This window comes from Chanodichthys erythropterus, chromosome 2 (assembly GCF_024489055.1).
Source record: "Chanodichthys erythropterus isolate Z2021 chromosome 2, ASM2448905v1, whole genome shotgun sequence".
NCBI classification, from domain to species: Eukaryota; Metazoa; Chordata; class Actinopteri; order Cypriniformes; family Xenocyprididae; genus Chanodichthys; species Chanodichthys erythropterus.
Window position 1 is genome coordinate 15,824,505 of NC_090222.1, and position 27,227 is coordinate 15,851,731.

Below are 27,227 nucleotides of genomic sequence, written 5' to 3' on the forward strand. Positions count from 1 at the left end.
TTGTTATAAAAAGAGACATTCTGGTGTAATATGTGCAATTATATTGGAGTAATACTAGAACTCATTTGTGTTTTCCCTTATTGTTGACTGAATATTCAAAATTTTAGTTTAAATCCTTGACTGAAACTGCAAGGTCATCTGAGATGATGTTATGAAAAAAACTTGATATTTCTGTTAGATTAGGGCCCACACACACATTCCTCAAGTGTGATATTTCATTCAGTTTGATCAGCAATATGACCTGTTTACCTTCATTCTTACACAGAATGCATGTGCGCATGATCATTTTCCAACTGTCAAATAACTTATTATCGACAGCATTCAATACTGTATGAAGCAGCTTCTATCTAATGAATATGTTGCAGAAGACTGTGGGAGTACATGACAACATAATTTCTCAAGTGTCAAGTAGATAACAGGCTAAACAACATTCCTAGAACATAGCCTGCTTTTAAAATAGTCAGACTCCGATCAAGGAGTAAGTAGCCTACATTTTAAGCAGATGTAAGTATTACATTTCTAATACCAGAATGAAATATCCTGTCAAATGTAAAAGTGTTATGCTTTTACTAGGCTATTAAAGAGTCTGCATTTCTTGCGTTGAGTGCTATAACATTACATGCCATTTTAACTTGTGATTTTGATTTGTTTGTGTCAGATTGTGCATCTAAAAGAAGGAAAAGAAGGCTGTATGGGCCATGTTTTACTCACACACTAAGCTGTGTTGCTCCTGATATTACATCATGATTTTCTTTCTCCTTGTTGTCTTTGGTAAGCCTTTTAAGTAAACATGGATGTACATTTTATGATTTTGTAATTTTATGATATCTTAAAAAGATTTTTAGCTTTCTGTTGAAATGTGAATTTTCCACATGTAAGCATGTTTTCAAGTGTTTGTAGTGCTTTGCATACCATGAATTACAGTCCATGTGCTGGTACTCTTCTTTGTAAAGACATTAAGTATATTATTTTTATTTATTTATTTATTTATTTTGCCCCTGTGTTTTTCTCAGGGTTTTTGTCCTTCACATCAAGCCAAATATCTCACCAGTATCACTTCATAAATATCAGTAAGAACTGGACTGAGGCTCAGAGATTCTGCCGTGAGAAGTACACTGACCTGGCGACTGTGAATAATGCAGACGAGATGAACAGCTTGTTCAGAAGCATAAGTGATGTTTCATATGATGTGTACATTGGCCTTTTTAGAAGTGAAGTGTTCAGATGGCACTGGACACTGCCAGACAGTAACAATGTAGAGCCGTTCCAAAACTGGAAAGATAAACAACCAGATCAAGATAATAATCATGGCTGTGCAGTAATGGACAACAATGGGAAATGGTTTAGTGATAGCTGTGACTCACAGAAGCCATTTGTATGCTTTAATGGTAAGATTTTCTTTTGCACTGTTGTCTTTACATTAACTTACATTACCACTGTTTTTATAACAGTGCTCCAGCTTCATAAATCTTTGTAATCTGTTGTAAAAGTGCAAAATTGCAACATATTGTAACCCGATATTAGCGTCAGCGTCAGAATCTTTTGCTTGTCTTTTGTTTGTAGCAACAACCAATACAAAGTATATCCTGATTGAGGTGACAAAAACCTGGAGGGAGGCCCAGGAATATTGCCAAACCTTCCACACTGATCTAGTCAATATCAGAGACTCCTCAGAAAATCAAAATGTCAAGAAAATTGCAAAAAACGATGTATGGATTGGACTATTTAAAGACCCTTGGTCATGGTCGGATCAGAGCAACTCTTCTTTCCGTTTCTGGAGTAACATTACAAGAGACCAGGACTGTGTTTCAGTGATGGTGAACCAAACAGGGAAATGGAATGATGTCAAATGTAACACCACTCATCCCTTCATCTGTCACAGTGGTGCGTTCATCCTTTTCTCCTAAGCTGCCTTTAAATCTGCTCAGAAATCTGTTTAACTAATCTCTGTATGTAAAATGCATCTAATCTTCCTTCTTTACAGATGTGAAATCTCAGTCAACCACTAAATTAGGTATATTGCCAGCACCAACATTAAAGGGATAGTGCACTAAAAACAGATGCATGATTTGGGGATGAAATCTAATTGAGATTTTTTTGATAAAAATTGCGATTTGCTGTTTTTGTTTGTAGGGCTGCACAAGCTTAACCCAAACTTTTATGATTATTATTAGTATTATTTTACAAAATTAAAACAAACAAAATTGTAATATTTTTTGTAAATAACAAAGCATTTAGAAAAAAAAATACAGTAAAATTGCGAAATACTAATACAACTGTCTTAATTTCTTTACTTTTCAAGTGTAATGTAAACCATGAAAGCTTTTAATTTAGAGAAAAACCAGATGGGGCCCTTAAAGCTTCTCTTTTGTTGATTACATCTGGTTTATAATTGCTCTTCGCTCCTCATTACATGTTTGGGAAGATGGGTGACGTATGTTACTTTTCCACATGCACATCACAAGCGACCCAAACTCACAGTGCTTGCAGAAATTAGTTCTTGTGGAGCGGCATGTAGGCCTGTGAAACGAGCCGCTCTGAGACACTGAAAACACTGGATCATGAGCTGCTCATGTGTAAAAGAACACAGTGGGAGTATCTAATAAATTATGCAATAATATTAATAATATACAATAATGATTATAATACTATGCTATAATAATAACAATTAAAGCTGCTAGCACGATGAAAGGCCCTCTCACCTGTGCCACCGCCACCCAGTGACTTTAGGAAAACAGAGCAAGGTGGGCAATATGCATTTAGATAAATAAATATAGAAGGACTACATCAGTCATCTGTATTATTCACACTTCCTGCTACCAGCTGGTGGCGCTATGACTATAATTTTGGCATGTAGATGTCTTCAGGCCAGGACTCTTCTCAAACATGTGAAGTTTGGGGCAGATCAGACATCGTATGCCTGAGTTACTACAACTTCCTGTTTTGTGGAGTTAAAGGTGATAGAGAGGATTTTTTTTGTCGACTGAGAATCCAAAAACTGTTAGTGAGTTTTTTAAATGAGCGCATGCGTAAGAACAACCCCCCTCCTTCACAGCTCATTTCAAAGGAATGCTTCCCAAAACTCGTGCACGAGTATTGGAACACGAGTGTTTACCACCGGCATTCGCTGTGTCGTGTTAGTGGATTCATTGTGTCGGACTCACCGCAGGTAACTCATAATCTGCAGTTGTTACTCCTGTCTCCTGACAAAAACACTGCATGCGGCGCCTGTGGAGTGTGGAAAGTTACTGGAGTGCGCAGCCGCGCACATCTCGCACATCTCTCACAAGGAACGTCATGGCAGTGATTGACAAGCCAGAGGGCCAATCGTTTACACGATGATCGCGTAAACGATTGGCTGATGTTTTTAAGGCCCTACCTCGTGCACAGATGATGTATATTAATAATAGTCTTTTATCAGTTAGTAACAACAGTTTCAAGTAATATTGCAAAAATGTATAAAACAAAACATCCTATTTAGCACATTTAATCGCATACTTTAGCACTTAGCCAAGTGTTGCATGATTTAACGTTTTTCTAGCATGTTTGGTACTTCGTGGCATATTTAAATGTGTTTCAGGGAGTGAATTGCACTGTAAAGCATGCCATTTCCTTTTGCCAACCGGTGGCACTATGACTAACTGAATAATGACATATAGATGTCTTCAGGCCAGGACTTATCACACATGTGAAGTTTGGTTAGACATTGTATGCCTGACTTACAACAATCACAATTTCTCAGGCTGCCACAGACACACTGTTCAATGAAAACTCAAAACCTTTGCAATTTACCATCGCCAAGACCTTTAGATTAGACTGACCAAATATGATATTGATCTGATTAAATCTCTAGGAGGAGTTTGTTAAAGTACAATGTCTGGAAATGGCAAAAACTGCACACATTTTGCAGAGAAAATTCTAAATATCTCACTTCCTGTTGGGTTTTCAGATTTTGCTCCCAGGGACTTTTTGTAGGTACTGGGCTGTTACATGTGTCTACCGAATTGTATACTTGTATGTGAAATGTAGCGTGAAGGACGCTTAATTGAAATTTTGTAGGTGGCGCTATCGAGCCATTTTGCCACACCTAATTCTGAAACCCATATCAGACGTAAATTTAACCACTTCTGACGCGTGTACAAAGTTCCATGAGTTTTCGAGCATGTTTAAGCCATCAAACATGCGATTCATTTCAGAGAAGAAGAAGATTTGACCGAGCAATTACAACAGAGTACCTCAGAGATGACGTGTTTTTGTTGGCCAACCCGGAAGTTAGTGGCGCACAGGTTCCCTCGATCGAAAGCCTGTGCATCGCAAAAAATAAGCTCTGTGTTTAACAAGGGTTATGACACTTACACGTTTTGTCTATCAAGATAATCTTCACAAGTTAACACAGCATTAATGCATTTTGAAGCCTAAATAAAGTCGTCAGATATAAAAAGCTAACAGTAGGCTATAAATGGACTACAGCACACCATGGTCGCGGATCAACGTCACCACCACCAAGCTTCCTCAACCTTTATTTAAAAAACAACTTTATTTAAAAACACGCTCACGGATTATGGTCTGTGCTGTGAATGAATACTTATCCACTTTTTCATGAGAACTGCTTTCCAAATGTCCTGTTTGTCATGATGATGTTTAAAGTCACCGCCAAAGGAAGTAGTCCTTTTTAGCAACTCGTTAGCAACCCTTTTAGCAGTTGTTAATAATTTTCTCAGATTGTTACAGAACAGTCTACATTTCAACACATTGCAAATGTTACAGCAAAGGCCTTAACTATGCAATTTATTAACCAAAATGTTCTCACTTGCAGCTACTCCTGGACCATCGACAACAACACAGCACACACTAGCCCAAAACACAACTGAGGGGGGAAATACAAGCAGTCAACCAACACAAATACTCACTACAGGTCCAGAGCAAGGTGAGAGATACGCTCACTGTGAATATTTTTGATGCTGTTCCTATGACAGTTAGTTCTGTTTAGAAAAGAAAAATATATTGTTTGTGTCATTCATCCGTTTTGTTTCAGACAAACTGTCATTAAATTGCCTGTGCATTAGTGGGGATTTTTCAGTTACTATTTCTGCATGTTACATGGTTACACCAGTAAATAGCAATAGGTGATAATTTTTATGAAAGTCACTGAATCATTCAACCAATTAATTCGAAACATAAAATCATTCAGGATGAAACATCACTACTGTGTTGCTCTGAGACATTGAACCGATTAATTCTGCTTTGGCTTCGTTTGGAACTATTTTGTTGGTGGAGAAAAAGTAGATAAATACTGCATCTAAAATGTAAGTTATAAACAAACTTTTGTAATTTATAGCCAAATCGCAGTTGTGGGTCAAACACAACAACTGTAGTCTTGCTTGTGTCATATTACTACATTATGAATTAGTAAAGTTACACTGTTTATTATAAAAAAAAAAATGTTACTCATATGCATTCTGCCCTGAACAGACACATTTTCCAGTACAGCAGAGTAGTACAATAGAGTATGAAATTAGATTTAAAGCTGCAGTCCGTAACTTTTTTTGGTTAAAAATGATCCAAAATCAATTTTTGAGCAAGTACATAACCAGCCAGTGTTCAAAACTATCTCATTATCTTAGCTCAATTCACAACGGTAAGCTTGTAATAATGTTTTTGTAATAAGAGCGACATGGTGGATTTCCGCGGGAAATTCGAGCGAGCATGCAGAAGTTCGTCTGTGCGTCATTACGTCACGTCCGTAAACAGAAAGGAATCCCATCCAGGCTAGTCGGTTTTATCACGTGAGGACGCTGCTGGTAGCGGAGCATTTATAGCCTTTTCTCACAGCAGCTGAAATAATTAAACCTATCATTTTGATGCCGGATTGTAATCCAGAAAGGTCCAAATGACAATCATCAGTGACAACTGGAGATTCACCCCAGTCAAAAGCAAATACTTTGGACTGTGGAGTGGCTACAGAAATTGAAATCTACAGGTGACGCTAATATACACATAGTCATAGCAATGCTGATGTTGTTAACATTAACATTTTGAGAACAAAGTATAACAGTAATAATAATTTGCATGGTTTGGCGTGATCCGAGCTAAGCGATCGTTAGATTTCATCATCATTGGCAGCGCAATTTATTGTAGGCCTAATGCTTTTTTCCTCAGTTGGTTAGAACAAAAGGGGCAGACATGTTACTTACTTGTTCAGATTATATTTTCCAGTGAAAATTCTATTATTGGTCATACTTTCAAGACGTAGAATCTGTGATTCTGAAGTACAGTATCCACACCGGTGTGGTAACTGACAGCAAACATTAGATTCATCTGCGCTGGCGAGCTGTGCCGATGCACAACGCACATACAGATAACTGTTCTGCATATGACTGCAATTGCAGGTTTCAAACAAGAGATGGCGTCAAAGAGGAGAAATCGCGGACTGCAGCTTTAAATAGGCTATCATCATACTTTTTTCCTTGTTGCTTTCTCATACAATACAATATTTTTTAAACCCTCCCAAAGATAACCTGATTCTGGTCCATGAGAACCTGACGTGGACTGAAGCTGTGAGTTACTGCAGAAAGCACCATGTGGACCTGGTCTCCATTCACAGTGAGGAGCTTCAGAAGAGGGCAATGAGAAGAGCCAGCCAGGCCTCCACTTCTCATGTATGGCTGGGTCTCCGTTACACCTGCACATTTAACTTCTGGTTCTGGATAAAGAACAGAGAAACAGGCTGCTACCAGAACTGGGCGTCTGGCCATGGGCCTAGTGGTTATGAGGAGTGTGGGCTGTCAGGAGCTATGGAGTCCACTGGGGGGCACCGTTGGGTCGGGAGGCCAGAGAGCGAAAGGCTGAATTTCATCTGCCACACTTGTGCAGACTGCCAATTATGTACTGATACATTTTAACTATAAAGAGCGATGGAAGACTATGAAGCAGTGAGAGATAAACTGCTTAGTTGATCCTATACATTTTTAATGGATTCTGTGCACTTTACATATCATTGGCATGGCAACACACACAGGTTTGTTTTGCTATCTTAGTGAGGACATTCCATAGGCATAATGTCCCCTAAATCCACAGAAAACATTCTGCATTTTTAATAAAACATTGTTTAGTGTGTTTTTAAAGCTGTTTTGAATATGAGGACTCATAAAATGTCCTCATATTTCATGTTTACATCATACCAGTGTAATACCCATGTCATTATACAAATTTGTGTCCTCATAAATCACAAAAACACGCATGCAAACACACACACACAAAACAAAAATAATTCATATTTGGATATCCGTATCAGAAATTCCAAGTTCTATATAACATAACTATAAAAATCTACATGTACCAAATGATTTATTGATTCATGGATTAAATAATAGACAAATGCATTAAAACTGAACGTGAAGAGATGCGAATGAGAGGTTTGATACTAAGAGCCTTGTGAAAGGCAGTTTCTGTGAATTAAATGATTATATATTAAAAAACACGTATTTTGGGTAGTGAAAAGGATACTTTGTGATGTATATTGTTCAAACACAATTGAAAATATGCTGAATAATGATCTGTTGTGATAGTGCTAGTTTTGAAAATTGTGCACTTGCTTGTGAAAATTGCACTAAAGCAATTTTTAAAAATGTAATACGAATACATTATAAATATTGTAATATATTACATTTTATAATATTGTAATGTTATAATAAAATTGTAGTATAAATACAAATAATATGTGCTATTTACTCAAGAAGATTGTAGTAGAACATAATGTAAAATGGCAAAGCTGCGGTTTTAGACCTTTGCACAAAAGAATTTAAATATTTCATATGAAGCAAGTATTCAAATGGCATTTATTTTTGTGTATTATGAGGTAGTTTAAAATAGAAGAACAAAGAACTCTTTTGTTTTGTGTTCCTTTCTGTGTTTATTTAAAGGAACAGGTGTGTGGTTTTCATTTGCTTATCTAGATCTGCTAATTTAAAGGGAAAGAGTGTAATTAATTGTAATATGCTTTAACACACACTGGGGTGTCTTTTCCATGAACACTGCACCATCATGCTGTCCATTCTCCTCGCTGTCTTAGGTAAGCTTTTAATACCGACTTTCTTTCTTGACTTTTGAAAAAGCTTCCCTCTGTAATAAGATTTTATTAATATCACCACCCCTTCTAGATACTTGTATTTGTTCAAAGCCTAAAATAACGAAGAGTCAATAAATTATGTTTGAAAGCATCAAAATGCACAGCAATGGGATTTTTTCGGTCCATCAATCGTATATTACTTCTGTGTTTGGCTATACGTGTTTTTAAGCAACGTTTTGTTTTACCTATATAGGCCAAACCACAGGGGCATTTGATCATATAAATAACATTTTTGGAATTACACGAAATTATTTCCTTAATCTTAAACTGTTTCCCTGAGTGCGGATGACTAAAAGTGTGACATTTTGTTATGAAATTACATTGTGCACATTGTCCACATCTATAATTGCCATTAGGGATTGAAAAGGGATTAGTTGATCGTTCCGATCCTTGGTCAGCTTTCACCACCATTAACCGTGTATTGGGGACTCGTTTATGGACAATTCGTGGGGGATCTTTATAACACAGACTCAGTGAAGGGTCAGAGCTTAGAATATGCCAGTGTTTACGTACTATGTTTGCAAACTAATTACTTAGAGCGGAATATTGGATAATACAGGACAATCTATATTGTTGGTCGATTTAGACACTGTTCGAGCAAGGCACTCTTGCTGATCAGTATTTTCGAAATGTGCCACAGCCTCTTTAATCCAAGTATTTTCATAACCTCTCTCGTTAATTCTCTGACATCTTCACATTGTATCTCATACCTTTCATTATACGTACAAATCCTACGAATGACTAATCGGAAGACTCTTCTTTAAATTGGTAGGATGAAAACTCTGACCATGTAGAATCGTATTTTTATCTGTAGGTTTTCTATACAAATCTGTCACAAAATTTACCATCATATTTTATGATAAATATAAGTATAGGCCTAGATCAAGAAAGCTAACATGAGAAGCATTATAATCAATGGTACATCCAAGATGTTCACTACTGTGATTTAAAAATTGTAAAAAATCAAGTAATTAATTTTCCGAGCCACATAAGAAAAATATCATCAATGTATCGACGCCACAAAAAAATATTGGGTAAGAAAGAATTCACCATAGGATTAAAAACACATTCATGTTCAAAATGTCCAACATACAAATGTGCATAATTGGGAGCCATTGTGTTACCCATTGCAGTTCCCTTAATTTAAAAAAAAAAAAGTTTTTAGTCAACACCAATGTTGTCAGTGTCTTTAAACACTCAATGCTAGGACTCTTGTTACTAAAACGATCACATAGAAAAAATAGCTTGTATGCCGTCATCATGTAGAATATTAGAATATAATGATTCCACATCTAATGTAACAAGTAATACTTGATTGTGAGGCAATGTAATGGACTGTAATATTTTAATCATATCCATAGAATCCTGTACAAAAGAAGGAAGACTTTGAACATATAGGGTTTTAAAAAAGAATCAATAAACACCAATAATTTTTCTGTTAATTAACCCATACCCATGATTAACAAGATCTTTATGAATTTTCGGTAAAATGTAAATTACAGGTCTAATTGGATATTCAGCTTTTAGAAAATCAAATACATTTTTCGTTATTTCACCTCTTTTAAGAAAATCTTGTAATGTCTCATGTATTTCATCTTTAAAAATTGAAGTTGGATCAGAAGAGTCTTCCAAGTAGTCAGTTTGGATCGGAGTCTTCTGATTAGTGAGTTTAAGAGGATTCGCAGGATTTGTATGTATAATGAAAAGTATGAGCTACAATGTAAAGATCTATGTCAGAGGTTTTATGAGAGAGGTTATGAAAATACTTGGATTAAAGAGGCTGTGGCACATTTCAAAAATACTGATCCGCAAGAGTGCCTTGCTCAAACAGTGTCTAAATCGACCAACAATAGATAGTCCTGTATTATCCAATATTCCACTCTAAGTAATTAGTTTGCAAAGATAGTACGCAAACACTGGCATAGCAAAAGGGTCTGAGCTTATAAGCTCTGACCCTTCACTGAGTCTGTGTTATAAAGATCCCCCACAAACTGTTCATAAACGAGCCCCCAATATACAGCAAATGGTGGTGAGAGCTGACCAAGGATCGAAACGATCCACTAATTCCTTTTTCAATCCCTGATGGCAATTATAGATGTGGACAATGTGCTCAATGTAATTTCATAACAAAATGTCACACTTTTAGTCATCCGCACTCAGGGAAACAGTTTAAGATTAAGGGAATAATTTCGTATAATTCCAAAAATGTAATTTATATGATCAAATGCCCCTGTGGTTTGGCCTATATAGGTAAAACAAAACGTTGTTTAAAAACGCGTATAGCCGAACACAGAAGTAATATATGATTGACAGACCAAAAAAATCCCATTGCTGTGCATTTTGATGCTTTCAAACATAATTTATCGACTCTTCATTATTTTAGGCTTTGAACAAATACAAGTATCTAGAAGGGGTGGTGATATTAATAAAATCTTATTACAGAGGGAAGCTTTTTATATTTACACATTAAATACTCTTTCTCCTAAAGGTTTAAATCTGGATTTTGATTTGAAACCTTTTTTTTTTTTGTATATATTTGATTCCATTTGTTACCAGTGTTGTTTGGATTATATGATATGATGACTTGTATCAGGTGTGACTGATCATGTTGATGAAATGATAAGAAATTGCCATTTTTTGACTATTTACTGTTTGCCTGACCTGACAAAGACCTCTTTGGTCGAAATGTTGTCTTTTTAATAAATTTTGAGAGCAGCGTTGGCAGTGTGCCGTTTTATGTTTGTTTATGTAATAGTGACTCGAGCACCTGTTCTAAGTTGAGCTGGGATGTGCGTTTATTAATTTTTTCTCTATTACTTTTCTTTTCAAGGCATTCATTTATCCATGTTTATCATATGTGTTCTCCACAGGGCTTTTGTCCTTCACTTCAAGCCAAATATCTCACCAGTATCACTTCATAAATATCAGTAAGAACTGGACTGAGGCTCAGAGATTCTGCCGTGAGAAGTACACTGACCTGGCGACTGTGAATAATGCAGACGAGATGAACAGCTTGTTCAGAACCATAAGTGATGTTTCATATGATGTGTACATTGGCCTTTATAGAAGTGAAGTGTTCAGATGGCACTGGACACTGCCAGATAGTTACAATGTAAAGTCGTACCAAAACTGGAAAGATAAACAACCAAATAAAAATAATAATGAGGGCTGTGCTGCAATGAACAAAAATGGGAAATGGTTTAATGATAGCTGTGACTCACAAAGGCCATTTGTATGCTTTAATGGTAAGATTTTATATTGCAAGTACTAAGAGTCGCATATTTTACACATGTTTTGTGACCTTTATAAACTTTAGCTTGTTATTTGTCTGTAGCAAAAGGCAATCAAATCCCAATTGAAAAGAAAACATGGAGGGATGCCCAAGAATATTGCAGAAACAATAACCACACTGATCTAACCAGTGTCAGAAACATCTCAGAAAATGATGACATCAAGAATGCTTTAAAAGCTATATGGAAGATACTATCTAAAAACACCACAAAAAATGATAAAACCAAGAATGCTGTGAAAACTGTATGGATCGGGCTATTTAAAGATGCCTGGTTGTGGTCGGATCAGAGCAACTCTTCATTCCGGAATTTCAGTCAGCCAGAAGGCATCAGCAGACACCAGAACTGTACTACAGTGAATAAAACAGGGAGATGGAATTATGTCCAATGTAACATCACTCTGCCTTTTATCTGTCATGGTGGTGCGTTTCATCACTTTCTCCTCAGCAGCTTTTAAAACTGCACATTACACACTCAGAAATAAGACTAATTCAATTTGTTCCACCTTTTTATGTAATATCTCTAATCTGCCTCCTTTACAGATCTGAAAACTCAACCAACCACTAAACCAGGTCCATTGCCAGCACCAACAGCCAGACAGAATCCAAGTACATCTATCAAACGTACAAATTTACTCTCAGAAATCTAGAATGTGACATGAGAAGGAATAAGATTGAAATCATCTTATGAAATAACAGATACCCTTTTAGATTACAGAACAGTCTACATTTGAAGATATTACATACAAATCCACAGTCTGAGTCTATTAAAGCAAAAGCATTAATTATACAGTTTATTAACCAAAAATTGTATCACTTACAGCTACTCCTGGAGTAAAAACAACAACAGAGCACATACCAGCCAAAATCACAACCAAGAGTGGAAATACAAGCAGTCAACCAACACAAAGACTCACTACAGAGCAACGTGAAGGATTTGCTCACTAATTTTTTATTCTTACTTTTTCTTAAATTAATTGTATGCAATAGTTCACCTACGTTGTTTATAAGGCAATGCATGTAAAATAAGACTAGAAATGAGACTAATTCAATTTGCTGTAATGCAATGTCTATGTCTCTATATGCTTCTTTTACAGATCTAAATACAACCATTAAACCGGGTCCATTGCCAACATCAGCAGCAAGACAGAATCCAAGTACATCTCACAAATGTACATTCATCCACAGAAATCTAGAATGTGACATGAGATGGGATAAAAATGTGCTAAATTAATAAAAAATAAGATAATACATTTTTACAGATTATTACTATAGTTATTATAGCAAAATCATTAATTATGCAATTTTATTAAGCCAAAATGTTCTCACTTACTATTCCTGGACCAGCAACAGAAACACAGCACACACCAGCCAAAATCACAACTGAGGAGGAAAATACAAGCAGTCAACCAACACAAATACTCATTACAGAGCAAGGTGAGAGATTTGCTCACTGTGATTTGTTATTCCTACTTTTTCTTAAATGAATTTATGCAATAGTTGGCCTACATTGTTTATAAATATATTTTCACTGTCCCCACCACAAAATAATTATGATTTTTTGTTTGTTTGTTTGTTTGTTTCAGCAATGGATTGTAAAATAAGACTAGAAATAAGACTAATTCAGTTTACTGCATCTCTGTATGTAATGTCTCTATCTGCCTCCTTTATAGATCTAAAAACAACCACTAAACTGGGTCCATTGCCAACATCAGCAGCCAGACAGAATCCAAGTACATCTCGCAAATGTACAGTCATCCACAGAAATCTAGAATGTGACATGAGGGGGATAAAATAATTAAATCATCTTGAAATAACAGATACCCTTTCATATATTTTATGGTCTATATTTTAACATATTACATATAAATCCACAGTCTATTAAAGCAAAAACAGTAATTATATAGTTCCCTTTCAAGGGAACTCGCGCTGCGTAAAAACACTATGGGAACGCCTCTGCGTGATGTCGTCTGAAGCACGTATGCAATCTGTCCAATCAGGAGACGGAACGTCATAGGAGGGTGACGTCACTGACCAGGAACCATAAAGCCAGCCCGCAAACACTGTCATTCAGCTTCTGTGTCTTCAGCAAGCGCTAACGTGTGATTTGTCCTATCTATTTATTGTTGTTTGTTCTAATCTATTGTCTATTGTTATGGCGAGCAAACAACATTTCAGGAAGTGTGTTCATCCCTCCCGTGTTTATCCCGGGATATGATACACATGGAATGTGTGTTGTTTGTTTGGGAGTGCAGCATGCCCAGACAGCTCTCGAGGGGGCTGGCTGTGTGCACTGCGAGCAGCGCTGCGCTCCCGCCGAGCTCCCTTTGAGGAGGGTGGCTCGGCTCGCGTTTCTGAGGGCTTGGGTCCCATTTTTGCCGAGGCAGTTCGGCACCTTAGGTCTTGAGATTTGCATATGGATATAGCAGAGAGGTTTGAGACGGGCCATGCCCTATCTTTTCCTTCACCTGCTGCATCTTAAAAAAAAAAAAAGTATCTATTTCGGATCTATCACGTTAATGGCGTCTAGTTCTGAGGAGCTGGATGTTGTTAGCGTGGCTATGGGACATTCTGAAGACTCGCCACTTCAATCTCCCACGAGAGGTTTTACATTTTTTTCCGACCTCCACACTGAGGTGTCGGGGTTGTGGAATAAACGTTTTCTCATACTATATATATTTTACATCAAAATGTGTGGGTATGAGAAAGCACGGTTATATGGCTGCTGGTGGGAGCAGCCGAGGCCAGGTTGAACTTCTCGCGCAGACAACACCAGACAGAGCATTGCTATCTGTATTTCCCCTCCGAGGAGTTGGAAAGCGGGGCAACGCTTGCTGGCGAAATTCTTTAAGGCAAGACGGGTCTGAGGACCGTCATGGCTGTTAGAACTTCGCCAGAACCAAAGCCTGACAGTGTTCACCTCATCATACGGTGCCTGTCTGTCCTTTGGTGCCCCCGCGGGGCATTGTGCTGATTGCACAAAACTCACCAGGACCCAACCTTGAGAGGCTGGTTCTTTGTGTAGTTTCCCTCCAAAGCAAGACGGTGTTTACCTCTTTATATGGTACCCGTCTGCCTTTGGTACCCTCAAGGGGGCGCTCTGCAACCCCGCCGCAATGCCGGGGTGCAGTAATCCCTTGCGAGTCACTCGAGGGTGGCTCACATTCTCTGTGACAGCCAGGCCAGCTGTTCCCTGCCGGTGCGCCGATTCAGGGCATTGTGCTGGCTGCACAATACACACTAGGGCCCAGCCTCGAGAGGCTGGTTCCCTGATTAGTGTTTTCTAGGGGCGCTCTGCTGACCCGCCGCAACGCTGGGGCGCAGTAATTCCCCGCGAGTCACCCAAGGATGACTCGCATTCTTCTTGGTAGCCCAGTCAATTGTTCCCTGCCTCGATTCAGGATATTGTGCTGGCTGCTTAAAAACATACCAGGAGTCTTGAGAGGCTGGTTCCCGAGGAAAAAAAAAAGAAAAAAAATATTCTGAGGGTGGTCCCTTCCGGAGACAGACAGTGTTCACCTCATTTTACGGTGCCTGTGAGTCTTCGGTGCCCTCAGGAGGGCGCTCTGCCAACCCCGCCGCAATGCCGGGGCGCAGTAGTTCCCTGCTTGTCACCCGAGGGTGGCGCGCTTCAGCAGTTCACGCCAGTTGTTCCCTGCCGGTCCGCCGCTTCAGGGCACTGTGCTGGCTGCTCATGTCACACCAGAGGCCAGTTTTGAAAGACTGGTACCCCTAGTAGATTTTTTGTCAGAGTGGAAAAATCTATCAAAAGTATCTCAGTGGGTCCTGCGAACTATAGAAAGGGGGTATGCGATTCAGTTCAAAACACGCCCACCCCGATTCAATGGGATTCTATCCACGGTGGTAGATCCCGAGCAGGCTCTGGTATTGGCACAAGAAGTGCAGACACTTTTGCGAAAGGAGGCTATAGAGAGGGTCCCTCCTCCCAGCAGGGAGTCAGGCTTTTACAGCCGTTACTTCATTGTGCCAAAGAAAGACGGAGGATTACGTCCGATTTTAGATCTGCGACAATTATATCGGACAGTAGCAAGGCTCAAGTTCAAAATGTTGACAATAAAGCATGTCGTGTCACAAATCAGATCCGAGGACTGGTTTGTGACGATAGATCTAAAAGACACGTATTTTCATGTGTCAATGGCGTTCAACATCGAGGTGTTGTTCTCACTCATATGGAAAAGTTGGGGTTGAGACTAAACGCAAAGAAAAGTGTGCTTTCTCCTGCTCAGAGAACCACTTATCTGGGCGTGGTATGGGACTCGGTGATTATGAAAGCCCGTTTATCTCCGGCTTGAATAACATCAATCCTCAATACCATCTCAGACATAAGGCAAGGCCAGTCACTCACTGTAAAACAGTTCCAGAGACTGTTGGGTCTGATGGCAGCAGCATCCAACGTTATACCTTGCGGCCTGCTGTACATGAGACCGCTGCAGTGGTGGCTCAAAACCAAGGGGTTCTCGCCGAGGAGGAATCCATTTTGTATGATCAGAGTCACCCGGCGATGCTTACGTGCTCTAGACATATGGAAGCAACCTTGATTTCTATCCCAGGGACCTGTGCTGGGGGCTCTCAGTCGTCGCGTCACGCTAACGTCATATGCATCCCTCACGGGCTGGAGGGCGATCATGAGTGGTCGCTCGACACAAGATATGTATCAGGACTATCATCTCACATGGCACATAAATTGTCTAGAAATTATGGCGGTATTTCTAGCATTGAGATACTTCCTTCCAGACCTCAGAGACAAACATGTGTTAGTCAGAACAGACAACACATCAGTAGTCTCGTATATAAAACACCAGGGGGGTCTGAGATCACGCCCGCTTTACAAGCTGGCGAATCAGATTCTCCTGTGGTCCCAAGGGAAACTGCTATCCCTCAGAGCAGTTTACATCCCAGGGTACCTGAATGTGGGAGCAGACATCCTGTCGAGGCAGGGGCTGAGGCCCGGGGAATGGAGACTTCATCCGGAAGTGGTGAAGCTCCTTTGGGAGAACTATGGCTAAGCCAGAGTGGATCTGTTTGCGTCTCGAGGGACGACTCACTGTCCACTGTGGTTCTCCATGTCAAACCCAGCACCTCTTGGGCTGGATGCTATGGTACAGCCGTGGCCGAGGCTACCGCTGTACATATTTCCCTCGATCGCTCTGCTCCCGGGAGTTCTGGAGAGAGTTCGTCGGGACGGGGTTCAGTTATTATTGGTAGCCCCGTACTGGCCGGCCCGAGTATGGTTCTCGGACCTGGTATCTCTCCTGGACGGGTCTCCAATGGAGATACCGCTCAGGGAGGACCTTCTCTCTCAAGCGGACGGTCTAATACTGCACCCCCGCCCGGAGTTATGGAAGCTGTGGGCGTGGCCTCTGAGGGGGCACACCTCATAGATTCCGGTCTCTCAACTGAGGTTGTTGAGACCATACTCCAATCCAGAGCTCCCTCCACGAGGAAACTTTATGCTCTGAAGTGGAGATTATTCACTTCTTGGTGTGAGAATCCAGTTAACTGCCCAGTTAGCGCAGTGCTGGACTTCCTGCAGGAAAGATTTTCCACAGGGCTATCCCCCTCCACACTAAAGGTTTATGTGGCGGCCTTAGCTGCTTACCACGCTCCTTTCAGTGGAGTCTCTTTGGGGAGACACCCGCATATAACACGTTTCCTTCATGGCACTATGAGGATGATGCAGTTCACATGAGAGTACCGACATGGGATTTGGCCATTGTATTACAGAGCCTGTCTATGGCCCCCTTCGAACCCATCGAAGAAGTGGCAGAAAAGATTTTAACACTAAAACAGTGTTTCTCATCACTATCTCGTCTCTCAAGAGGATTGGAGACATTCAAGCCCTGTCAGTTGCTCCATCGTGTCTTGGATTTGCGCCTGGTAATGTGAAGGCATTTCTACATCCCAAACCGGGATATATTCCTAAGGTTCTCACTAATACTGCGAGACCTATCATGCTCCAGGCCTTCTGTTCTCCTCCGTTTAAGTCATCGGACCAGGAAAAGCTATTCTGCTATGTCCAGTACGGGCATTGGATGCGTATGTTGATGAACAGCTGTTCATATGTTTTGGTGCACCAAGAAAAGGTCTACCAGCATCTAAGCAGAGAATGAGCAAGTGGGTGGTCGAGGCTATCTCACTTGCTTATGAGGCGGTCGGGCAGCCTTCACCATTGGCTGTCCGAGCACACTCTACAAGGAGTATGGCTGCCTCCAAGGCTTTTATTTCGGGGGTTTCCCTATCTGACATTTGTGATGCGGCAGGCTGGTCCTCACCGCACACATTTGTGAGGTTCTACGAGCTAGATCTCGGCTCCGCCCAAGGGGCACAGGTGTTACTGTGAGTTGTGCGCTTCGGCTTCACACGATCGGTCACTTGTTAATATGGCGACATTGGTATGGCGTTCCCATAGCGTTTTTACGCAGCGCGAGTTCCCTTGAAAGGGAACGTCTCGGTTATGTATATAACCTTAGTTACTTGATAGGGAACGAGATGCTGCGTAGCTTTGCCATACTCCCTGCATGCCCGAAAGCGACTTGCTTCAGACTTTGAGAAGCTGAATGACAGTGTTTGCGGGCTGGCTTTATGGTTCCTGGTCAGTGACGTCTCCCACCTATGACGTTCTGTCTCCTGATTGGACAGATTGCATACGTGCTTCAGACGATATCACACAGAGGCATTCCCATAGCGTTTTTACGCAGCGTCTCGTTCCCTATCAGGGAACTAAGGCTATATACATAACCGAGACGTTTATTAATCAAAAATGTTATCAATTACAGCTACTCCTGGAGCAAAAACTACAACAGAGCACATACCAGCCAAAATCACAACCAAGAGTGGAAATACAAGCAGTCAAACAACACAAATACTCACTACAGAGCAAGGTGAGGGATTTGCTCATTGTGATTTTTTATTCTTACTTTTTCTTAAATTAATTTGTGCAATAATCAGTCTACATTGTTTATAATGCTCAAGAGTAAGTATATTCACTGTCCCCGCCATTAAAGAATGTGTTTAAAACTAAACATAAATATTCATAAGATAGCAAGCAATCAATGAAACAATGTTGAGTCAGTGTTGATGCGTCAACTCTAATTGCATTGAATCATCATTATAAAGTAATGTTGGTTCAATATCACTTCTGTACCTGCAATTAATGTCAAAGCAATGGAAAGATTTCAACAAAAATAGGCCTAATCAATGGTAATTTCATTTAATCAGCATTAAACTACAATTGATTCTACATCACCGATGGTGACTCAATATTGAAATTAACCAAAATAATCAACGGTAATGTCACTGAATCAACTTGTTAATTCTACATAACTACTTGAAATTAGCTAGCAAAAAACAAAACAAAACTGATTTCAAACTTTTTCAAACTGATTTTCGACTTCTGAGGCAGCGTAACGGTTTAATGATCTACAGCAAAATAGCAATAGCTTTGGTGAGAACTAAGCAAATATTTCAGTACTACAACAGTAATTTCTCACTAGAAATGACATCAAAACTGCCTTGATGCCTTCCTATCTCTGAAGGCAGCATTTTTCAGTTTTCGGATGCACAAAGAGCTTAGAACCCAAGAGGCGACACTTTGATACTTTTTGGGTAACAGCCACTAGATGGTGCTCCAGTAGCGTGGCCGCAATTATGGGGTAAATACACTAACTGGACCATAGAATCCTTCACATCTTACGCACGCAAAATCTGAAAATTTCACTGCCAAATCAGAAGCAAAATAGAACAGTTTGTTAAATTAAGTCACCAGTAAATTGTATGGCTCCTACAGTAAATGTTGTATCGTCTATACAGGTGCTGGTCATATGATTAGAATATCATCAAAAAGTTGATTTATTTCACTAATTCCATTCAAAAAGTGAAACTTGTATATTATATTCATTCATTACACACAGACTGATATATTTCAAATGTTTATTTCTCTTAATTTTGATTATTATAACTGACAACTAACGAAAATCACAAATTCATTATCTCAGAAAATTAGAATATTACTTAAGACCAATACAAAGAAAGGATTTTTAGAAATCTTGGGCAACTGAAAAGTATGAACATGAAAAGTCTGAGCATGTACAGCACTCAAGACTTAGTTGGGGCTCCTTTTGCCTGAATTACTGCAGCAATGCGGCGTGGCATGGAGTCGATCAGTCTGTGGCACTGCTCAGGAGAGCCCAGGTTGCTCTTCAACTCTTCTGCATTGTTGGGTCTGGCATATCGCATCTTCCTCTTCACAATACCCCATAGATTTTATATGGGGTTAAGGTCAGGCGAGTTTGCTGGTCAATTAAGAACAGGGATACCATGGTCCTAAAACCAGGTACTGGTAGCTTTGGCACTGTGTGCAGGTACCAAGTCCTGTTGGAAAATGAAATCTGCATCTCCATAAAGTTGGTCAGCAGCAGGAAGCATGAAGTGCTCTAAAACTTCCTGGTATACAGCTACGTTGACCTTGGACCTCAGAAAACATAGCGGACCAACACCAGCAGATGACATGGCACCCCAAAACATCACTGACTGTGGAAACTTTACACTGGACCTCAAGCATTTGGATTGTGTGCCTCTCCTCTCTTCCTCAAGACTCTGGGACCCCTTATTTCCAAAGGAAATGCAAAATTTACTTTCATCAGAGAACATAACTTTGAACCACTCAGCAGCAGTCCAGTCCTTTTTGTCTTTAGCTCCGGCGAGACGCTTCTGACGCTGTCTGTTGTTCAAGGCTTGACACAAGGAATGCGAGAGCTGAAACCCATGTCTTGCATACGTCTGTCCGTAGTGGTTCTTGAAGCACTGACTCCAGCTGCAGTCCACTCTTTGTGAATCTCCCCCACATTTTTGAATGGGTTTTGTTTCACAATCCTCTCCAGGGTGCGGTTATCTCTATTTCTTGTACACTTTTTTTCTACCACATCTTTTCCTTCCCTTCGCCTCTATATTAATGTGCTTGGACACAGAGCTCGGTGAACAGCCAGCCTCTTTTGCAATGACCTTTTGTGTCTTGCCCTCCTTGTGCAAGGTGTCAGTGGTCGTCTTTTGGACAACTGTCAAGTCAGCAGTCTTCCCCATGATTGTGTAGCCTACAGAACTAGACTGAGAGACCATTTAAAGGCCTTTGTAGGTGTTTTGAGTTAATTAGCTGATTAGAGTGTGGCACCAGGTGTCTTCAATATTGAACCTTTTCACAAGGCAAGGCAAGGCAATTTTATTTGTATAGCACATTTCATACACAATGGTAATTCAAAGTGCTTACATAAAAAAGAATAATAAAAATAGAAAATAAGGAATAGAAATAACAGTAAAAACAGAGAATTTTGCTATCTGGATGGAAGAGCTAGGAAGACTCAGGGAGTTTGTTGTTGTTGTTGTTGTTGTTGTCGTCCATCAGAGTTGGATCTAAATGGATCTATTCATCAGAGCAGATCAGAATGGATCTTCCTCATCCAACAGGACTGCTACCTGTTAAGGCACTTCAAACTGATAAACATAGTTTCAATCTCCCCTTTTGCCAAGACACCTCAAACTGCACCACACAGCCCTAATCCCCCTTCCGGAGATATCTTACCTATGGAACGCAGTTCAAATTTCCCCTTTGGAAATTTCCCCCTTTGGAAAGTGTCCTGACTGTAATCCAGAGATATCTTAACCATGCACTACAGCTTAAATTTCCCCATGGTTTGTCAAATTTACCAAATTTTAACCTAATCAATTTCTTCCTAATTCTCCCAGCTCTTTCAACCAGACAGCAATAATGCATTAAATGTCAGAATAACAAGATGATACATAAAAGATATAAAATACATTAAAAATGAAATAAAAACAGGAAAAGGAATTAAAAGAATAAAAAGATAATACGTATAAAATAAAATGCAAACAGTTCGGACATAGCACAGTGCTCAATCAGCAAATGCATAGATAAAAAGCTGTGTTTTGAGTCTGGATTTGAATGCGGCTACTGTTGGAGCACACCTGATCTCTTCTGGAAGCTGGTTCCAGCTGCGGCTGGCATAACAGCCAAAAGCAGACTCTCCTTGCTTTGAGTGAACGCTGGGTATTTCTAAATGACTTGATCCTGATGATCTGAGTAATCTGTTAGGTTTATATTCTATGAGCATATCTGCAATGTATTGAGGTCCTAGGCCATTGAGTGATTTATAAACAAGTAACAGTACTTTAAAATCAATTCTAAATGCAACTGGAAGCCAGTGCAAGGACCTTAGGACTGGTGTGATGTGTTCATGTTTTCAGGTTCTGCTCAGAATCCTGGCAGCAGCGTTCTGTATGAGCTGCAGCTGTCTTATGGTCTTTTAGGGAAGACCAGTGAGGAGCCCATTACAATAATCCACCCGGCTGGTGATGAAAGCATGAACAAGTTTCTCTAAGTCTTGACTGGAGACAAAGCATCTAATTCTTGCAATATTTTTGAGATGATAATACGCTGATTTAGTTATTGTCTTTACATGGCTACTGAAACTCAGGTCTGACTCCAAAATCACACCAAGATTCCTGACTTGATTTTTAGTTGTTTGACCCCTAGAGTGAAGGTACATGTTCACTTTGAAAACTTCATCTTTGTTCCCAAACGCAATGACTTCAGTTTTGTCTTTGTTTAACTGAAGGAAGTTTAGACACATCCAATTTTTAATTTCATCAATGCACTGGCACAGGGAGTCAATGGGGCTGTAGTCGTTAGGTGATAGGGCTAGGTAAATCTGGGTGTCATCTGCATAGCTGTGATATGCAATTTGGTTCTTTCTCATTATTTGGCTCAGTGGCAGCATATATAGGTTGAACAGGAGGGGTGCGAGTATTGAACCTTGAGGGACTCCGCATATCATGGATGTCCACTCAGACTTATGGTCACCGATACTCACATAATAACCTCTCCCTTCTAAGTATGACCTGAACCATTTTAGGACCATCCCAGAAAGCCCAACCCAGTTTTCCAGCCTGTCAAGAAGAATGTTGTGATCGACAGTGTCAAACGCAGCACTGAGGTCGAGTAGAACCAGCACTGATAATTTACCTGTATCTGTGTTAAGGCGAATATCATTTATTATCTTTATGAGTGCTGTCTCTGTGCTGTGATGCGGTCGGAAACCAGATTGAAAGTTATCAAAGTATCCATTCAAGCTTAAGAACTTGTTCAGCTGATTGAAAACAACTTTTTCAATGATCTTGCCTATGAAAGGAAGATTTGAGATTGGCCTGTAGTTGCTCAATATGGTGTTATCCAGATTGCTCTTTTTCAGGAGGGGCTTAACAACTGCAGTTTTCAGGGATTTTGGAAAAGTCCCAGAGAGAAGTGAGGCATTTACCACTTCTAGGAGATCTGCTTCTAAACAGTTTAACACTCTTTTGAAAAAAGATGTGGGAAGTGTGTCAAGGGCACAGGTTGATGTTTTAAGGTGCTGTACTGTTTCTTCCAAAATTTTACCATCAATTGCTTCGAAATCAGACATAATAGCTACTTTCTGAGGTTGTGATCTGATCTGTTTTACCCCAGTGCAGCTCAAGGATGTGCTGATCGCCTTTCTGATATTATTAATTTTCTCAGAGAAGGAAGCAAACTCACTACATTTGCTGTCTGAGAGCATTTCACTGGGAATCTGACTTGGGGGGGTTTGTTAGTCTCTCTACTGTAGCAAAAAGAGTGCGGGTGTTGTTTAAGTTTGTTTATAATATTTGAGAAGAAGGTCTGTCTAGCTTTGCCTAATTCCAAATTGAAAGCATGAAGAATATCTTTATAGATGTTATAATGGATTTCAAGTTTTGTCTTTCGCCACATGCATTCAGCTTTTCTGCATTGTCTTTTCATATTTTGCACTGCTGTTGAGTTTCACAATATTCTAATTTTCTGAGATACTGAATTTGGGAATTTCCTTAGTTGTCAGTTATAATCATCAAAATTAAAAGAAATAAACATTTGAAATATAACAGTCTTTGTGTAATGAATTAATATAATATACAAGTTTCACTTTTTGAACGGAATTAGTGAAATAAATCAACTTTTTGATGATATTCTAATTATATGACCAGCACCTGTATATGTTTTTTTTTTTTTTTTTTTTTTTTTACCAGTTGTGGTATCCAACCATTCATTCATCTGAGGTAATGTGTTTAGCCTATTTTATCGAGTATTTCCATTTTATGCTACTTTACACATTTTTGAATAGTAAATTAATAATTAATAAAATTAAGATCATCATATTTGCAGTGAACAATATATTTTAGACCTAGTGGAGTAATAGTAATAATGTCTGAATTGAAATATACATACATATATATATATATATATATATGGACACTTTTGCTTTATCGGACATTAGACAACACTGCAAAATCAAGCTGTTATATTCATATATTTATTGTGCAACATTCACAATTTTTATGATGCATGTCCTTAATTTAATTTCATATGTTGGTAATAATTCAGTGTTTATAAGCCTTTTAAAGAATTTTAACCCACACTGACTTGGTTTCTAGAGAGCAAAGGTTTTGTGAAAAAAGTGGAAGACTTAAACACAGAGTCTGTAAAATAAACTGTTAAAAAGATTTGATGGTCACTAGTGATAGTATTTTATTCTGTGTTGTCATCATTCAGGTTGGATTTCAGCTTTAAAGGGTTAGTTCACCTAAAAATAATGTCATTTATTACTCACCCTTATGCCGTTCCACACCTGTAAGACCTTTGTTAAGCTTCGGAACACAAATTAAGATATTTTAGTTGAAATCCGATAGCTCCGTGAGGCCTAGGGAGCAAAGACATTTAAAGACATAAAGTTACTAAAAACATATTTAAATCGGTTCATGTGAGTACAGTGGTTCAATATTAATATTATAAAGCGACGAGAATATTTTTGGAGCGCCAAAAAACAAAACAAAATAATGACTTATTTAGTGATGGCCGATTTCAAAATACTGCTTCATGAAGCATTGGAGCACAAATGAATCAGTGTGTTGAATCATGATTCAGATCGCGTGTCAAACTACCAACGGCTGACGTGACTTTGGCGCTCTGAACAGCAGATTCGACACACTGATTCATCTGTGTTCCGAATCTTCCTGAAGCAGCGTTTTGAAAAGTCATTATTTTGTTTTTTTTGGCGATCCAAAAATATTCTCGTCACTTTATAATATTAACATTGAACCACTGTACTCACATGAACTGATTTAAATATGTTTTTAGTACCTTTATGGATCTTGAGAGAAGAAGTGTCATTGGTTCCTATGGAGGCCTCACGGAGCCATCGGATTTCAACTAAAATATCTTAATTTGTGTTCTGAAGATTAACGAAGGTCTAACAGGTATGGAACGGCATGAGGGTGAGTAATAAATGACAGAATTTTCATTTTTGGGTGAACTAACCCTTCAACGTACGTTTTTTTAATAAAGCAGCTGATATTGCCATAGAAACTAGTAGGCTGCCACCCCAAAATGGCAGAAACACAGGGCCGCTACTGGGCACTGGTGTTGCAATGGAACAATGGAAGTGTCGCTTCTTGTCAGTGTATATTCTTTGGGATGCAGCCCTAGATCATCTGTTCTTCTTCTTCTGCGCTTTTTACTGTTGTGGCGGTTAGCAAACAGCGTTGCATTACCGTGCAGGCCCCCTTCTGGACTGGAGTGTGGATCGCCTGTGACTGACTCTATTAGCTGTCTAACTGCATGAACCGAACCGTGAAGTCTGTACCGTACAGTTCAGGATGAATACTTGTACTGTTACACCTCTATTATCTTGTTGACAAATCAGCAAAATTTTAACACTAACTGCATAAGTTTAGTTTTTTATGTTCAGAAGGGTTGAATATGTGTTTCTTCATTTTTTGAAGACAAAAAAAGAAAACAAATTATCTACACGAAAGCTACACAGACCGATACGTTATCAAAACTATTATTATTTGTTCAATATTATTTCCACATACAATTTTATATAATCCATATTTTTGTCAACCATTCCAAAGATAACCTGATTCTGGTCCGTGAGAACCTGACGTGGACTGAAGCTGTGAGTTACTGCAGAAAGCACCATGTGGACCTGGTCTCCATTCACAGTGAGGAGCTTCAGAAGAGGGCAATGAGAAGAGCCAGCCAGGCCTCCACTTCTCATGTATGGCTGGGTCTCCGTTACACCTGCACCTTTAACTTCTGGTTCTGGATAAAGAACAGAGAAACAGGCTGCTACCAGAATTGGGCATCTGGCCATGGGCATAATTATGAGGAGTGTGGGCTGTCAGGAGCTATGGAGTCCACTGGGGGGCACCATTGGGTCGGGAGGCCAGAGAGCGAAAGGCTGAATTTCATCTGCCAGTTATGTGCTGATACACTCTAGCCAGTAGCCACATAGACTGATTGACTAAATAGTTGTTGGTCTCTTATTGGATGAACTGCCACTCACTAATCAGAAAAAATAGGCAATAAGTTATATCACTATAGTCAGATTTTTATTACTGAAAGTGTCTTTTGTTACTTCGTTACCCTTTGAAGGCGGGGTGTATGTAGTACGAATACAATGTGTATGTACAACACAATAAAAATCAGTCTTTTAGTAATATAATTGACTCAATGTAAACAAAATACAGAAAAACAAAACAAAACAGAACCAAGTTCCTCTCTTGAGGTTGAATCATCAGCATCAAGACTACCCAGGTGAAAAAAAAAGTACATTTCTATAATGTACTTAAAGTGCTCTATTTTCGTGCACTAATTTTGTACTTAATATATTAAAAGTTCTACTTTAGTACTTCTTAAGATAATCTTAAGAACATGTAAGTGTACTCAACTGTGCTATTTTGAGACACCATAAAATATGAACTTAAATGTGCTTTTAATACTATCTCTGTATTTAAAAAAAAAATACTACTTATAGTACATTTGAACCCGTAAAGTAAGTGGTAACTAAACACATTTTTTTTTTTTTTAAATACAGAGATAATATAAGCACATTTTATTTCAAAATAGCACGGTTGAGTACACTTAGATGTTCTTAAGATTATCTTAAGAAGTACTAAAGAAGAATTTGTAGTATATTAAGTACAAAATTAGTGCGTGAAAATAGAGCACTTTAAGTACATTATAGAAATGTACTTTTTTCACCTGGGTATTGGTTAAAAAATTAAGGCTTTTAGCAGACATTATCAAAGCCACTTTAAAAAGCTAATTAATGTTGATTATTATAACAAACCACTTATGAGTTTTTATTTGATCACTTCATCATTTTATTACTTAATTTTAATTGATTATATTAATAATGGCTAAAAATAACAATATAATGATGAATATATTAATATCAATGAATAACTTGACATGATGTTATAAAGATACAGCCACAATAATTAACATAAAATTAACAATTCCTCTTTCAATACTAATTGTAGTCTTCAAACTTCACAAAACGGCTCTTTTGCAATTATTTATGTCCAAGGCTGACTCAAAGATGCATAAAAGACAGAATACAAAATAAGACATTTTGAAAAATTGAAATAGTAATCACCTATTGTCTAGAACAGTTTTGTATGAATACTAAAAATACAAAACAAGTAGTAATAATTGTAAAAAAAAAAAAAAAAAAAAAAAAAAAAAATACACATTTTGGACCTATATAAATAAGTATTGGTCCACAAAATCTGTTAATTCAACAGGTTATTGGAACAGAGATAAGATTTCTTGGTAACAATTTACAATAAGGTTCCATTAGCTGACACTGGTTAATGCATTAACTATGAGAATTTGTTACAGTATTTGTTAATCTCTGTTAATGCTAGTTTATAAAAATACAG

At 38.8% G+C, this 27,227-nt stretch overlaps 2 protein-coding genes across 2 annotated transcripts; both read left to right on the forward strand.

Annotated features, from left to right (window-relative positions):
* Positions 1-657: 657 nt before the first annotated feature.
* Positions 658-6,902, forward strand: LOC137029130 (putative C-type lectin domain family 20 member A). The gene is made up of 3 exons (XM_067398656.1): positions 658-771; positions 1,014-1,388; positions 6,514-6,902. The coding sequence occupies exons 1-3, from the start codon at positions 744-746 to the stop codon at positions 6,900-6,902; spliced, it is 792 nt and encodes a 263-aa protein (XP_067254757.1). The 5' UTR covers positions 658-743.
* Positions 6,903-8,043: 1,141 nt separating this feature from the next.
* On the forward strand, positions 8,044-25,780 carry LOC137029139 (P-selectin-like). The gene is made up of 3 exons (XM_067398668.1): positions 8,044-8,071; positions 10,999-11,373; positions 25,413-25,780. The coding sequence occupies exons 1-3, from the start codon at positions 8,044-8,046 to the stop codon at positions 25,778-25,780; spliced, it is 771 nt and encodes a 256-aa protein (XP_067254769.1).
* The last annotated feature ends 1,447 nt before the right edge of the window (positions 25,781-27,227 follow it).